The 14,882-nt window shown below is 41.5% G+C and overlaps 1 protein-coding gene across 5 annotated transcripts in view; it reads left to right on the top strand.

Annotated features, from left to right (window-relative positions):
- The window catches only part of kansl1b (KAT8 regulatory NSL complex subunit 1b), a 307,114-nt gene extending 292,707 nt beyond the window's left edge, over nucleotides 1–14,407 (top strand). For all 5 annotated transcript variants that reach the window (XM_072561887.1, XM_072561890.1, XM_072561889.1 and 2 more), the window contains 2 exons: nucleotides 4,991–5,243; nucleotides 9,656–14,407. In XM_072561887.1, coding sequence (XP_072417988.1) covers nucleotides 4,991–5,243; nucleotides 9,656–9,877 — 475 coding nt within the window. In that variant the 3' untranslated portion in view covers nucleotides 9,878–14,407. The remainder of the gene's footprint in view (nucleotides 1–4,990; nucleotides 5,244–9,655) is intronic.
- The last annotated feature ends 475 nt before the right edge of the window (nucleotides 14,408–14,882 follow it).

Consider the following 14,882-nt stretch of genomic DNA (forward strand, 5'->3'; position numbering starts at 1 on the left):
AGAGTGTCAAGCAAACCTTGAGAATGGTTTCAAGCACCTACAATTAATTATGTGGATAAATGGAGAAAGTGGGTTGATCTCCTTAATAGAGAAGTTCAAGAGGAAAGCTTTGGATATACTCAATAGAAAGAAACAGTTTCTAGTGGTTGAAAGGTTTGAATGAGAAGGCACCAGTCTAAAATAATTGACAAAGGGACCAGAGGCAATATGAGGGGGGATCTCTGTTACTTGAGAAATGGTTAAGATTTACAGTGGTAGATGGAAGGTACAGATTCAGTAGCAGCCTTCAAAGGGGAATGCAAGTGTGGAATGAATGGACTGCTCATTGACAGGGATGAATTTGATGACCGAATGGTCTCATTCAGTACTGATCTGACTCCTTTTATTTTTGTTCTTTTTTAAGTTGCCCAGGCTGTGGGATCTGTCCTGTTTCATGCCTTTTTTAATATAAGTCTTTTTAGTTTCACAGTAACTCTCACTTCCCTTTGTTAATCAAGGTTGTTTAAGACTTCTAAGGGTGTGTGCAGTAATCTCATACACAAGATGTCTCTTTATTCACTTCTTTGTTGCTCATCCGTAGTTGTGTCAATTCACATGTTCTGTTCGCGCTTTTATAATCCTTTTCTGATTCATCCCTCCAGAATCACTCTTAGTTTGGTTCTTGATTTATCTCTTTCTCAAACCTCATGTCAAAATCAGTCACTGTAGGCTTTGTTACATGGTTGCTTCCTTACCGTTAGAACATAGAACAGTATAGCACAGAACAGGCCCTTCAGCCCACGATGTTGTGCCGACCACTGATCCTCATGTATGCACCCTCAAATTTCTGTGACCATATGCATGTCCAGGAGTCTCTTAAATGTCCCCAATGACCCTGCCTCAACAACTGCTGCTGGCAACGCATTCCATGCTCTCTCAACTCTCTGTGTAAAGAACACGCCTCTGACATCCCCTCTATACTTTCCTCCAACCAGCTTAAAACTATGACCCCTCGTGTTAGTCATTTCTGCCCTGGGAAATAGTCTCTGGCTATCGACTCTATCTATGCCTCTCATTATCTTGTATATCTCAATTAGGTCCCCTCTTCTCCTTTTCTCCAATGAAAAAAGTCTGAACTCAGTCAACCTCTCTTCATAAGATAAGCCCTCCAGTCCAGGCAGCATCCTCCTCTGAACCCGCTCCAAAGCATCCACGTCTTTCTTATAATAGGGCAACCAGAACTGGACGCAGTATTCCAAGTGTGGTCTAATCAAAGTTTTATAGAGCTGCAACTAAATCTCACAACTCTAAAACTCAATACCCCTGTTAAATGAAAGCAAAACACCATATGCTTTCTTAACAACCCTGTCCACTTGGGTGGCCATTTTAAGGGATCTATGTACCTGCACCCCAAGATCCCTCTGTTCCTCCATTACATTACTAACTAATTCAGGTCTGTTATATCTGATGTATTTCCTGTTCTCTTGGTAGAATACTTGTATATATGAGATACAGGAAGTTCTGGGATAACACTTGTTTTGGCAGTGTGATTTGAATAGAATGTCACTGAAGAATTAAGGAGCTGTACTTTCTAGAACGCTTACCTCCGTTCACAATAGCACAATTCCAGTGGGGATCACTTTACACACTTTATTCTGCACATGCGCTGAGATCTATGCTGAAATCTCTGTGCCATTTGGTGCATGCACAATGTTGGTGCAGGTCTTTGTGCCATACCGCACATGCATCAATGTCCCCTGCTGGAAGAGCAGCTTTCTGTGAGAGATGCTGTACAGACAGCAGCTTTCTTACATTTACTTTTGTTTCATTAATATGATTTCTACCATCATTCAGGCTGTGCTATACATTGTGTTATACTTTTGAGTGATTTTTTTTTAATGGATTACTTAGTGTGAAAAAAGGCCGTTCAGCCCAACAAGTCCACACCAACCCTCCAAAGAGCAACCCACCCAGACCCATTCCCCTACATTTACCCCTTCACCTAACACTATGGGCAATTTAGCATGGCCATTCACCTAACCTGCACACTTGTGGACTGTGGGAGGAAACCGGAGCACATGGGGAGAATGTGCAAACTCCACACAGGCAGTTGCCTGAGGCGGGAATTGAGCCCAGGCCTTTGGCGCTGTGAGGCAGCAGTGCTAACCATTGTTCCACCATGCCGCCCATTTGAGTGATAGTGAGTGATTCTTTTGCTGGAGTGCCCCATACCCCACTTTTCCTATACAATCCATTATTTCTATTAAACGATTTTCTATAAAGCAAGGTTTCACTGGGACACAACTTTGGCATTATCGGAGAACTACCTGTGTGCTGCCTTTGGCTCTCGGATTGTTCTACCTTTTGTGATAAGTGAAGAGCGTCCCATTATAATTAGTGTTGTTGCACCAATTTATCTGGTCTCAGTATTTATGGATTCTATTGCTTTCTTTTACTTGGTCATCTCCAACCAATTAGATTAGATTACTTAGTGTGGAAACAGGCCCTTCAGCCCAACAAGTTCACAACCTACCCAGACCCATTCTCCTACATTTATCCCTTCACCTAACACTATGGGCAATTTAGCATGGCCAATTCACCTAACCTACACATTTTTGAACTGTGGGAGGAAACCCACGCGGACATGGGGAGAATATGCAAACTCCACACAGTCAGTCGCCTGAGGCAGGAATTGAACCCAGGTCTCTGGCGCTGTGAGGCAGCAGTGCTAACCACTGTGCCACCGTGCCGCCCAATTCTTAATGAAGTCTTGTACCCTTTACTGTTCCTCAGTTTTACCCATAGCCAATGCACTATCTGTTGACCCACTCTGTAATTCTGTCTAACTGTCAGTGTGTTACTCATTTTCTGATTCCCTTGGAAATTTATAACCTGGAATATTCACTAATGCTCAGCTTGTATCCACATCTGGGAAACTGTAGACAGAAGAGTCTCACATTAGTGGTTGGGAAGCAATTACAGAAAATTCTTAGGAATAGGTATTAAGAACATTTGGAAAAGCATGGGTTAATTAGGGAGTAGTCAGAACGGCTTTGTGCGGGGCAGGTCATGTCTTAGTAACTTGATTAAATTTTTCCAAGGAGGTGTCTACATGGATTTCAGTGAAACTTTTGATAAGGTCCCTCATGGTATGCTCATCCAGAAAATAAGATGCATGGGATCCATGGTAAATTGGTCACTTGGACTACCTTGCCAATAGAAGGCTGAGGGTAGTGATGGAAATCTGTTTTTCTGGCTGGAGGTACATGTCTAGTGATGTTCCACAGGGAACTGTACTGGGACCTGTGTTTTGATAGATGTAAATGACTTGAATGAAAGTATAGATGGGTGAGTTAGTAAGTTTGCAGACTACACAAAGATCGGTGGAGTTTGGATAGTGTAGAAGGTTGTGAAAAAGATACAGGGAGATATAGATCAGTTGCAGATATGAGCAGAGAAATGGCTGATGGAGTTTAATTTGGCTAAATGTGAGGTGCTGTTCTTTGGGAGATCACATAGTCATAGAGATGGACAGCACAGAAACAGACCCTTCGGTTCGACTCATCCATGCTGACCAGATATCCGAATCTAATTTCGTCCCATTTGCCATCTCTAAACCCTTCCTGTTCATATACCCATCGAGATGCCTTTTAAATGTTGTAATTAGACCAGCCTCCACCAATCCCTCTGGCAGTTCATTCCATGAACTTACCACCATCTGCTGAAAAAGTTACCCTTTATGTCCCTTTTAAATTTTCCTCTCTCCCTAAACCTTTACACATCCATTTCTCCCCCACCCCAGGGAAGACACTTTGTCTGTTTACCCTATCTATACCTCTCATGATTTTATAAATCTCTATAAGGTCACCCCTCGGTCTCTGATGCTCCAGGGAAAACAGCCCCAACCTAAACAGCCCCTCGCTGTAGCTCAAATGTTAAGGAAAAGTAGGACAGCATTGGCAGGACCCTGAACAGCATTGATGTACAGAGGGATCTTGAGATTCAAGTCCATAATTCTCTGAAAGTGGCCAAACAAATAGATAGGATGGTAAAGAAGGTGTGTGGCATGCTTGCCTTTATTGATCAGGGAATTGAGTACAAGAGTCAGGATGTCATGTTGCAACTTTATAAGATTTTCGTTTGGCCACATTTAGAGTATTGTATTCAGTTCTGGTCGCCATATTACTGGAACAATGTGGAGCCTTTGCAGAGGCTGCAGAAGAGGTTAACCAGGATGCTATTTGGATTAGAGGGTGTGAGCTATAAGGAGAGGCTTAGAGCTCTGGTTGATTTCTCTTGAGTGACAGAGCTGAAAGGAGACTTGATAGAAGTCTTTTAAATCATGAGATGCATAGTTAGAGTTGACTATCAGAATCTTTTTGCCCAGAGTTGAAATGCCTAATACTAGGGGGCATACATTTAAGGTGAGAGGGGGCTAGTTCACAGAAGACATGAGGGACAAGTCTTCATGTAGAATGGTCGGTGTTTGGAATGCATTGCCAAGGGTGGTAGTGGAGGCAGATATGATAAGTGTGTTTAAGAGGCTTTTAGATAATTCCATGAAATGCAAGGAAAGGAGTGAAAAGGACCAAGAGCAGGCGAAAAGGATTAGAGTAATTTGGCGTTGTATTCAACACAACATTATGGGCCAAAGGCCCCTTTACTGGCTGTACTTTTGTGTGCTATCTCTGTGATAGTCACTCCGTCACAATCTTCCAGCTGAGTTTGTATTTCTGTTTTTGCTTTTCTACTTGTGCTAGTTACATTAGTGTAAAAAAAGCTTCCAATTCAGCAATAGATCCTGTCCCCTAATGTTTTCACGCACTTATCACGTGCTTAATTTCTTTATAACTTTTTTGTTGTTATCTTTTATTCCATCCTCCCAAACCAGAAAGATTCATACCAATTGTGTGCCTTCACCTTACATTTATCCCTCAGCTCTCTGAATCAGGGATCAGTTTTTTAGACCAGGTGACTGAGTGATAAAATATTTTTATTTTCTAAACTGCAGATCTCACAAATCAACAGATGAACATTCCACCCCGCAGCCTGGTAACACAAATCCTTCGACCCCTCAACCTGCTTCCCCTGACGTGAGCTTCCATAGTCTTGGAGACTTGCCCCTCACACCTTCACCTTGCAGTCCCTCGGCACCTCCAGTCAGCCCGGATACATTTTGTTCTTCTCTTTCTCGAGAGAGTGCTGGACGGGTTTCAAATGAGGATACACGCTGTTCGACGCCAGATATTAGCCAAGAAGAACAGGTGAGAATGAGCTGTTGAACCAAGAAAACTATTGTACTGTCTTAAAATCTAAATTACCTAATGATTGCAATCATGGCAGATATCTTATGGTTCCAAAATCATCAAGCCCAGTTGGAGCAAATGATGGGATGGCGGATGGTTAAGGCAGGAGAACAAGTTAAGCAGAAAATTACAGGGCAATGGGACGGTCTTTGGCTGAATTCAGCTCTGGTTCTTTTTTGTTCTGAGGTAGAATTCGTAATGTAGATCATTCAAGGGCTATCAGCATTGATTATGAAGAACTTATTGTCCTTGTCTAATTTGCATTTATGCAAACTTGACATGAAAACACCAGACATTCTTTAAGTTGATGATGTATGTTTCGATTGGTCCCTTGGAGATTAGTCCCATGATTTTTGCTTAATACAAAGACAGTATATGAAGGAAATTCATTTCTGGTTCTAAATTAGAGAGAAGGCAATCTGGGTAAGAATATTTTGGGATATAAATTAGCAGCGTAGGTCTATAGGTGCAGACACCTGAGGCATTTTGAACATGAGACAGCAAAGCAATGTGGTCAGATATTCAGGAAACTGCAGTTCTTTAATGTGGTAGCAGGGCTAGGAATTGAATGAAAATAATTGGAGTCCTGAGTTTTGTATACATAAAACAAAGACATGGAGTTTCAGTTTATGTAGTATTTTCACTTGGCCTATTTCAAAACCAAGTTCTAGAAGCAGCAGTGAGGTAAACAAATGGATACTTTGAGACGTTGATTGTGAGGACTAATTGCATGCAGCTCTTTCAAAGAGACATAATGGACTGAATGACCCCTTTGAGTTTTGGCTATTTCATTGGTGGTCAGGATACAAGGAAAGAATCCCTGCTGCAACTTTGAACAACACAATAGGATTTCTTAATCCCAACTTTGAGGGCCTTCAGTTTAATATCTGAATGGTGGCACTTTTAATAATGCAGTCTTCACTTAGTCCTGCACTACAGTGGAAGCCAAATTATGTACTGAAATCTCTGGACTGCAATGTGAGCCCACAATTTTCTGACTTGTGGTGACCTCGCAAGAGTGCAACCAACAAGCCGGTTAAGAACTTAGAACATTACAGCGCAGTACAGGCCTGTTGGCCCTTAATGTTGTGCCGACCTCTGGACCAATCTGAAGCCCATCTTCCATTTTCATCCATATATTTATCCAATGACCATTGAAATGCCCTTAAAGTTGGCGAAGCTACTACTGTTACAGGCAGTGAATTCCGTGCCCCTACTACTGTCTGAGTAAAGAAACTTCTTCTGACATCTGTCCTATATCTATCACCCCTAAATGTAAAGCGATGTCCCCTTGTGCTAGCCATTGCAATCCAAGGAAAAAGGCTCTCACTGCCCACCCTATCTAACACTCTGATTATCTTATGTCTCAATTAATTCACCTCTTAACCTCCTTCTCTCTAACAAAAACAGCCTCCAGTCCTTCAGCCATTCCTTATAAGACCTTCCCTCCAACACCGCCCCTCGCCCCCAACCCCGTTCAACATCGCCCCCTGCCCCAGCCCCGTGCAACTCTGCACCCCAACCATGTGCAACCCTGCCCTAAGCCCGTCCAACACTGCCCCCCCCGCACCCCAACCCCGTGCAACACTGCCCCCCCCGCACCCCAACCCCATGCAACACTGCCCCCCCGCACCCCAACCCCATGCAACACTGCCCCCCGCACCCTAACCCTGTGCAACACCACCCCCACCAACCCTGTACAACACTTCCCCCAACCCCGTCCAACACCGCCTCCCCGCACCCCAACCCCGTGCAACACTGCCCCCCTGCACCCCAACCCCAACACCACTACCCCCAACCCTGTCCAACACCACCCTCCCTGCACCCCAACCCTGTGCAACACTGCACCCAACACCGCCCCCCCGCCCCCCAACCCTGTCCAACACTATCCCACCCCCAACCCCATCCAACAACCCCCCGCCCCCCAACCCTATCCAACAATGCCCCTCACTGCCTCCCAACCCCGTAGATACCTGCCCCCCTCTCCGGGCCAACTGGATTGGACGCCAACAAAAAGACTGCTGCTGCTGCCTTTTGGAGTCTCCACATAGCGCACGCACACACACAGCCACGCAACTTTATACTGCAACTTTTTGACAGGTTCCACCTTTGTCCTGTACAGGACATTGTTAGAGAGACTATTGGGGGAAGGAGGGTTTAGGATTCACTCCAGTGTAGGACTCCAGGGAAAGTGTGGGGAGAGAGAGAGGGCGGGCAGACAGTCATTTGGAGATGGTGCCTGTTTAATCACTATAGACAAAAGACGCAATCACTGTTGGAAACCAGTCTTTGATGTAATGTTTCCATCGGGATCTCTTCAGATAATCCAATTTTTGCATAATTGGTATTTGGATAATCGAGGTTCCTGTACATGAACACCTAGATCTCTCTGCTCATCCACACCTCCAAGAATCCTACCATTAGCCCAGTACTCTGTCTTCCTGTTACTCCTTCCAATGTGAATCACCTCACACTTTTCCGCATTAAAATCCATTTGCCACCTCAGCCCAACTCTGAAGTTTATCTTTGTCCCTCTGTAACCTGCAACATCCTTCAGCACTATCCACAGCTCCACTGACCTTGGTATCATCTGCAAATTTACTAACCCATCCTTCTATGCCCTCATCCAGGTCATTTATAAAAATGACAAACAGCCGTGGCCCCAAAAAAGATCCTTGCAGTACACCACTAGTAACTGAACTCCAGGATGAACATTTCCCATCAACCACTGTCTTCTGTCAGCTAGCCAATTTCTGATCCAAACTGCTAAATCACCCTCAATCCCATGCCTCTCTATTTTCTGCAATAGCCTACTATGGGGAAACTTATCAAACACCTTACTGAAATCCATATACACCACATCAACTGCTTTACCCTCATCCACCTGTTTGGTCACCTTCTCAAAGAACTCAATAAGGTTTGTGTGGCGTGACCTAACCTTCACAAAACTGTGTTGACTATCCCTAACCAACTTATTCCTCTCTTCCTGATTATAAATTCTATCTCTTACAACCTTTTCCAACAGTTTACCCACAACTGAAGTAACGCTCACTGGTCTATATTACCAGAGTTGTCTCTATTCCCCTTCTTGATCAAAAGAAACAAGCAACAGTTAAATTTGTGAAAACTTTGTTTTTGCGTAAAATACTGTGTGCAGTTCTTGCAAGGACACCAGAGCACGATAAAGGGGGCAATGGAAATTGTTTGAATGAGACTTCATAGTTTTGGAGAATTTCAAAAAGCTACTTAAAAATATAAGATCTCGTGGGCTAAGAAAGAATAGGCATTGCCAAAAATAATGAACGATATTAAATGAACTGTGAAAAGTTGTTTCATCTGGGTGATGAATGGGTAATAAGGGAAAACTCACTGAGGATTAAAAATGGATGAATGGAAGTACAGGCTGTGTAAAGTGCAAGGAAGTCAAGGTCACAGAAGCTACAAAAGAATTACTGTCAGATCTGAGGTTTTATTTTTGACTAGAGATACTGAAACTTTTTTACTAGATAAATGAATACGAGAAAATTGAAGTGTTAAAAGAATTATTTGGGGGTTTTGATGAAGTAACTCAGGAAAATGGCTGAATGCTATGGTAGTAGTATGTTACAACTGTATGTATTTTTCTGTTCTATTCTATTTGGATAGAGTTGTATAATCCACCCAGCCACAAAATTTGGCTAAGTGTCACGCTGTGGCAGTACATAAACATTGAGATTCTGAGTCTGATCGATTCCTTTCATCTCCGAGATTAACTAAAACTGGTCACTAGGAGAGAAAGGATGGGCTGTTAGATTCTATTGCACTTACTCAATAAATAAGACTAAGTTTACATTGAGACCACCTATTGATTAATTTAGATGGCATCCTGCTCAGTTTTCTGTTGACCTACCTGTTACATCTTGCAGTTGAAGACACTCAATGTTTTGCCAATCATTGTGATTAACCTGAATTCCCTTCAGCTTCTCATTTCAGACTCAGTTTCAGCATGAAAAATGTGCCAGAGCAAGTTCAGTGTTGATTAGATATAGAGTAAAGCAGCCAAATAATGCAAATTTAGCACAGTTCTACCTAGAGGAAAGATAGTCTATGTTGCTATTTTCTTGAGCATCTTTTTGCTTGTACTACTTTGAAAATGACCCATCCTATGGTCTTTTGAGTGAATTTTGCAGTCCTGCCTAAACGTTTATGGCACGTTTATCTGAAGTCTTTGGAAATAGTATTTTTTACACAGTGCTTGAGGGAGATGTTGAGTTCTGTGCTATTTTTCCAAACTGGGCAGAGGTGAAAGGCAGTTGATCTGTCCTCATCTGTATGCATATTGGTAGAGTACTATGTTCTGTCTGTAACCCAGCAATTTGCCTTTATTCCAGACGGTTCAACCATGGGAGAAGCGAACGTTCCCACTGGCATGTATTCCTGGGACTGAACGTGAGAGTCGAACTGAAACCAGCCTCAGACAGACCCGAAACAGTCGTCGATCATCTGGAAGCACAAATAGAGGAAGCAGAGAGGCAGAAAGTGGTGCACTATCCTCAGTTCACCATGATGATAAACAGAGACATTCTGTTTCTCTGCGGCTCACGCACAGATAAACAAAATTTAGCGACAACTACACTTGTCTCAATGTTTGATATTCAAACATCACCCAAACAAAATTCACAGTTTTTAGTGAATTTAGACTCCATTTAAGTAGCTTTCTTAGGTTAAACGTTTTGTCACCGGCCACAGTTATCACAATGAAGAGGTTAGTTCGGTTAAGTTAGATTCTCGGGTAAAAGCTGGATTGACTGATGCTTCAGATATTGGTATCAGTAGACTTGTAAACGAAGTTTCTAACTTCATTTGGTTGCGTGTAGTGATTATCGATCTCTTAAATCAACAGTGGAGCGTGCACTCATTAATGTTCAAAAGCAGTCCTATTTTGTGTTCACTTTTTGTTCTGGTTTTGCCATTTTCTTCTCCGACTGAGATGACTAAATACACTCTTAAGAAAACTGTGTTACTTCCTAAAATAACTGCAGAAATTCTGGAGAAACTCAGCGGGCCTGACAGCATCTGTGGAGACAGAAACACAGTTCATGTTTCAAGTCCAGTATGAGACGACTTCCGCACATGAAGTCTAGTCATATAGGACTTGAAATAATAATTCTGTTTCTGTCTCAGCAAAGGATGTGAGACTGGCTGAGTTTTGTCCAGTGTGATCTGTTTTATTTCAGATTTACAACATTTGCAGTATTTTGCTTTTATTTGAATCCATCACTCACTCCCTATTTTGAGTTTTGGTGTGAGCACTTGCCAAAGTGCAGAGAGAACAGCATCTGCATCCTGGGGATTTAATTCAATCAAATCCTGTCAAGGTTTGAATTGAATTTATTATGAACTTGGTGAGTTGCTGAGTGTTGTGGTCATAAGCATTTCCTGCGCTAACTGGTTTCAAAGGAGGAAGCACATTACTCTGTAGTTGTGACTATTATGGACCCCTTCTGCTTACTTTACTGGTTTCTGCATTTTGCTTTGAAACGAATGCAAAATGACAGCTGAAATCAGATGTTTGATTAAGAATTGACAATTTTGAAGGGTAGTTGGATTTGTGATCAAATTCCAGTAGGATTAGCATTTTATGTCCATCTTGGTTGTATGTATGAGCAAAGCTGAAATGGCAATAAAAGTACAAACATCATTCCATTTGGAACTTCACAGGAGGTCTTCTCTTTCAACACTTCAGAACCATTGTGGCTGCTTCACATCCCTTATGACCAAGGTGGTGACAGCTCTGCAGTCGTCTTGAAGGGTGTGAGAGATGAGGGCAGATTTGCTTCTTGTTATGTTCTAAATGCAGATTATGTACAAACAGAACACAAGCAAAGCCATCAATAGTCAAGCATTCACATAAATGTTTATTCCAATCTGAATTACAATTAGTTCTGTTGAACAGTGGATTCCTTGCTGAAATTTTCAATCATTTAATCTTCTCTGTAGTTGCATTCTGCTTCAGTTGTCAGGCAGTTACTTCAACACTTGATCGGGATATGAAGCTAAGAGTAGGGATGAGTCAGTGCAGGAATGGAGGGCTCCAGAAATGTATGGAAAATAGTTTGATTGCACTTCCATACAAAACTAGGCCGAATTTAGGAATACTCAGAGTATTACTACACAGAGCCTATACCATAAAGTAATACTGTAAAACAAAAACAGTGAAAGAACATTGGAAATACACAACAGGCCAAACAGCACCATATCAGAAGACGCTGGTTGTTTTGACTGAAGATCTGTCTTAATAGCTCTCCCACAACATTAAAGCAGCAATCATCTTCAAAGCCTTCAATATCAAATGTCTACCTCATTCTTCACACACCCACCTGACCTGAAGATCACTGAGGGACAGGATTTGAAACTTCTCCAACACGACAATTCTGTGGTCAGGTTGTGATATTTACTGGAAGCCAACATGAATGAAAGACACTCCAATCATGCAGAATTGCTCTCTGATCACCCCTTTTTCAATGACAAATTTCCTTACTCCTAGATAAGACTTCTGGATGTTGGAGATGTCCCAGTCGTGGGACTACATTAAGCATCCATGTTTTCTATGTCTGGCAATAGAGATGTGTATTAGTTGAATGGCACTGAAAGTGGGATTACTACCACTAAACCAGTCATTTGAGAGAAGAGTCCCACCCCTCCATCTCCCTCACCACCACTCGCTGATTGGAGTGGATTGTGTGCTAATCTGCAGGGTTAGGTCATTCTTTAAAAATAGGTAGTGAGGAAAACGAGTCTGCATGTTGTAGATGAATCCTATGCTCATCTCCTGTTAATGTGACTGCAGTCTATTCCTGAGGCTGCAAGTGACAAGCAGCAATGAAAGCCATGCTCCCAAAATAAATTATGAAGAGGAGATGTCCAATATTCGATCATTTGCCATGTGGCAGTTTTCTCTACATTGCTTGATTTGAATTTGTTTTGTGTAATTAAACTGTGGAAGGAAAGGGTAAAGATTGGATATATTATCTTCCGTTGAGATGGAAACAAGCCAAGGTATTAACCATCTGAAACTAGTTGGGCCACAGCCTGCTGGTTCAATCCAGTGAGTGGAGTGAAGAGAAAAAGAACTTGTGCTCCACAATATGGTGTTGATAAAGAAGAGCATGGTGGTGTGTACACTCTGAAAGTTGCAATTCATTATAGTACAGTCTGAATTGCCTCTGTGAGCCACCTGTACTCAACATATCAATAGATTTGGCTGAACTTTCTGACCAATTCCAAACTGTGGTAATATTTTAAATATGCATTTAACCAAGACGCACTTTTTGAAATTAGGAAATGTTGGAGGATTCATATTAGATAATTGAGCAACCAAGCAAACAATAAAAAAAAGTTACGATCTATAGCTTGCCAAAGAAATGGCATTCAATAACAAGCTACTGCTTTGTTTTGTGAAGAGTGCTGAAGTTTCTTAGTTTTATACAGTTTCTTCAGAGTGACTGTGTCATACATAGCCCATAGATATAACTATCACGTGCAAGTGAATGATAATAATCCTAGATGCTTTACCTCTGTTCAGTATCACTGCTAAGTGTAGGTTTGAACAGAATGAATCTAGATCAGTATTAATCTATATTTAGGCTCTAATTAATGTTCCTATTCTCTCAGTACTGAGCATTGCAGAACGTCAAAATAACTTGGTGAAAAGCATAGCAGGTTTTCTCATTCACTCAAAAGCTAAAGATATCTTATCAACTGTTGAGAATATCACCCTGACAAGAAACAGCTTGAAAGCATAAACCATACTGTTCACACTTGGTATACTTGGCTTCAAACCTGAAATCCTGTGACTTATTAAAAAAATTGGGATTTAAACCAAATCAGTGCATTCAGACTCGGTGAATTAATGTGGCCGCAGTCTTAGCTTTTGTACCTTTTTGGGCTCATGACAGTAATGCAACAGTTTGATGCATCCAGCAATTGCACCCTAAATCCAACCTGTTCAATGGCTCTAACAGTTAGTTTTAATTGAAACAATTTTGATTAATTTGTGCATACATTTGCCCTGGCTACATCACAATGGATGTTTGTTCACTAAGTGATGGTTATCCCCTTGTGTGGCTTGTATTTCCAATCAGCTAGTCCAGCTGGCAATCCAAAGTAATTTCACATTTTGCTTGAATGTGTGCATTCATGAGAGTTCTCGTGCTTGAATTTGTTCAGTCAGAGCCACTATTTGTTTCCCAGTCTTGGAATAGTATTACTTTTTGATCATGTGGAGTTGTCATTTATTCTAAGCAATCTGCTTTCAGGTAATTAAAGAGCAGATTAATACCTCAGACAGGTTTTGTATATAGCCTGTTTCTGGAATTTTGGAAATACATTAGAAGCAGCTTGCTATCGAAGTAAGGCACAGAAGGAGGCCATTCAGTCATTGAGTCCATACTGGCAAAGTAGAGAAGTGACAAAGTAGTGAAGAGGGAATGTTTATGTGCAAGGACCCACCTGAATCTCTCTTTCCACCCAGACTTGTTTTTAAACTTACAGTATTAGAACTTGCTGATTTAAGTTTGTCTGTTGATTACCCTGTCATGTTGAGGCCTAGTTGCCTAGTGCTCTCTCTCGCCCTCGTATTAAAGGATGGGTTAAATTTATGTTTCATAAGGAAGTGATACTTGCTATTTGTGCTGCAAATACAATGCAGTTTTCTCCAAACATGACACACCCTCTCATTTGAAAATTGTTCAAACTGTCCCTCATTTGTACCTGTTTCTTCCCTTGTGATGTCAAAAGCTAGTTCACTGTTAGCTGTGTCTGTCTGTATATTTCCATCTCAGTCATTGAAAAGTGTAAAAAAAAATCAATTTTTTGATCTTTTATATACATTAAATAAAAATTGTAGCTGACTGCTTCGATTGTAGCACCCCTTAGCCTTGTAAAAATGTTCTATTTTGTATATATTTTCTCATTTTGAAAGCTGTGTATGGAGGTATGGGCTCTTGTCCTTGCTGTATAGAGGCTTTTCTTCATGCAGAGAAGCAGTGACTTTATGACTTAATCAACCCTAATGTTAAGCACAATCTGTGCTTATAAAAAGTTTAAAAATTTTAAAAATATTAAAAAAAAGTTGAAGACTTTCTGGATTTGGTGGATTCCTTGCTTCCTTCCTCATGGGTAAAGGCTGACTTATGTTAATGTAGTGGTTATCATATTTCTTTGTTCCTAACAATTATTTGGGACATGAGTTCGTCTTTCTTCCACATAGCAGCAGTGCATAGCTGATTTTTTTTTGTGTGTATTTTGTTGCGGGAGGAGTTTTGGCCAGGAAAACAAAGTTCTGGGATCTTTAGTGTTTACTCAACTCCTTAGAACAGACAGAGAGAAGCAGGTGTCAACATCTCATCTAAAAAATTATTTGATACTGTGGCACACATCAGATGTGGAAAAAGTTGCAGGTCATGGAGTAAAGGGGTCTGTAGCAACATGGGTGCAAAATTGGCATTCATAGGAAACAATAATGGTCAATAGCTACTTTTTAAACTTGAAGGTTTGTAGTGGAGTTCCACAAAGGTTGATAATGGTGGGGGGGGGGGGTGTGCCTACCTTCTCCTG

Source organism: Chiloscyllium punctatum, chromosome 42 (genome assembly GCF_047496795.1).
Source record: "Chiloscyllium punctatum isolate Juve2018m chromosome 42, sChiPun1.3, whole genome shotgun sequence".
NCBI classification, from domain to species: Eukaryota; Metazoa; Chordata; class Chondrichthyes; order Orectolobiformes; family Hemiscylliidae; genus Chiloscyllium; species Chiloscyllium punctatum.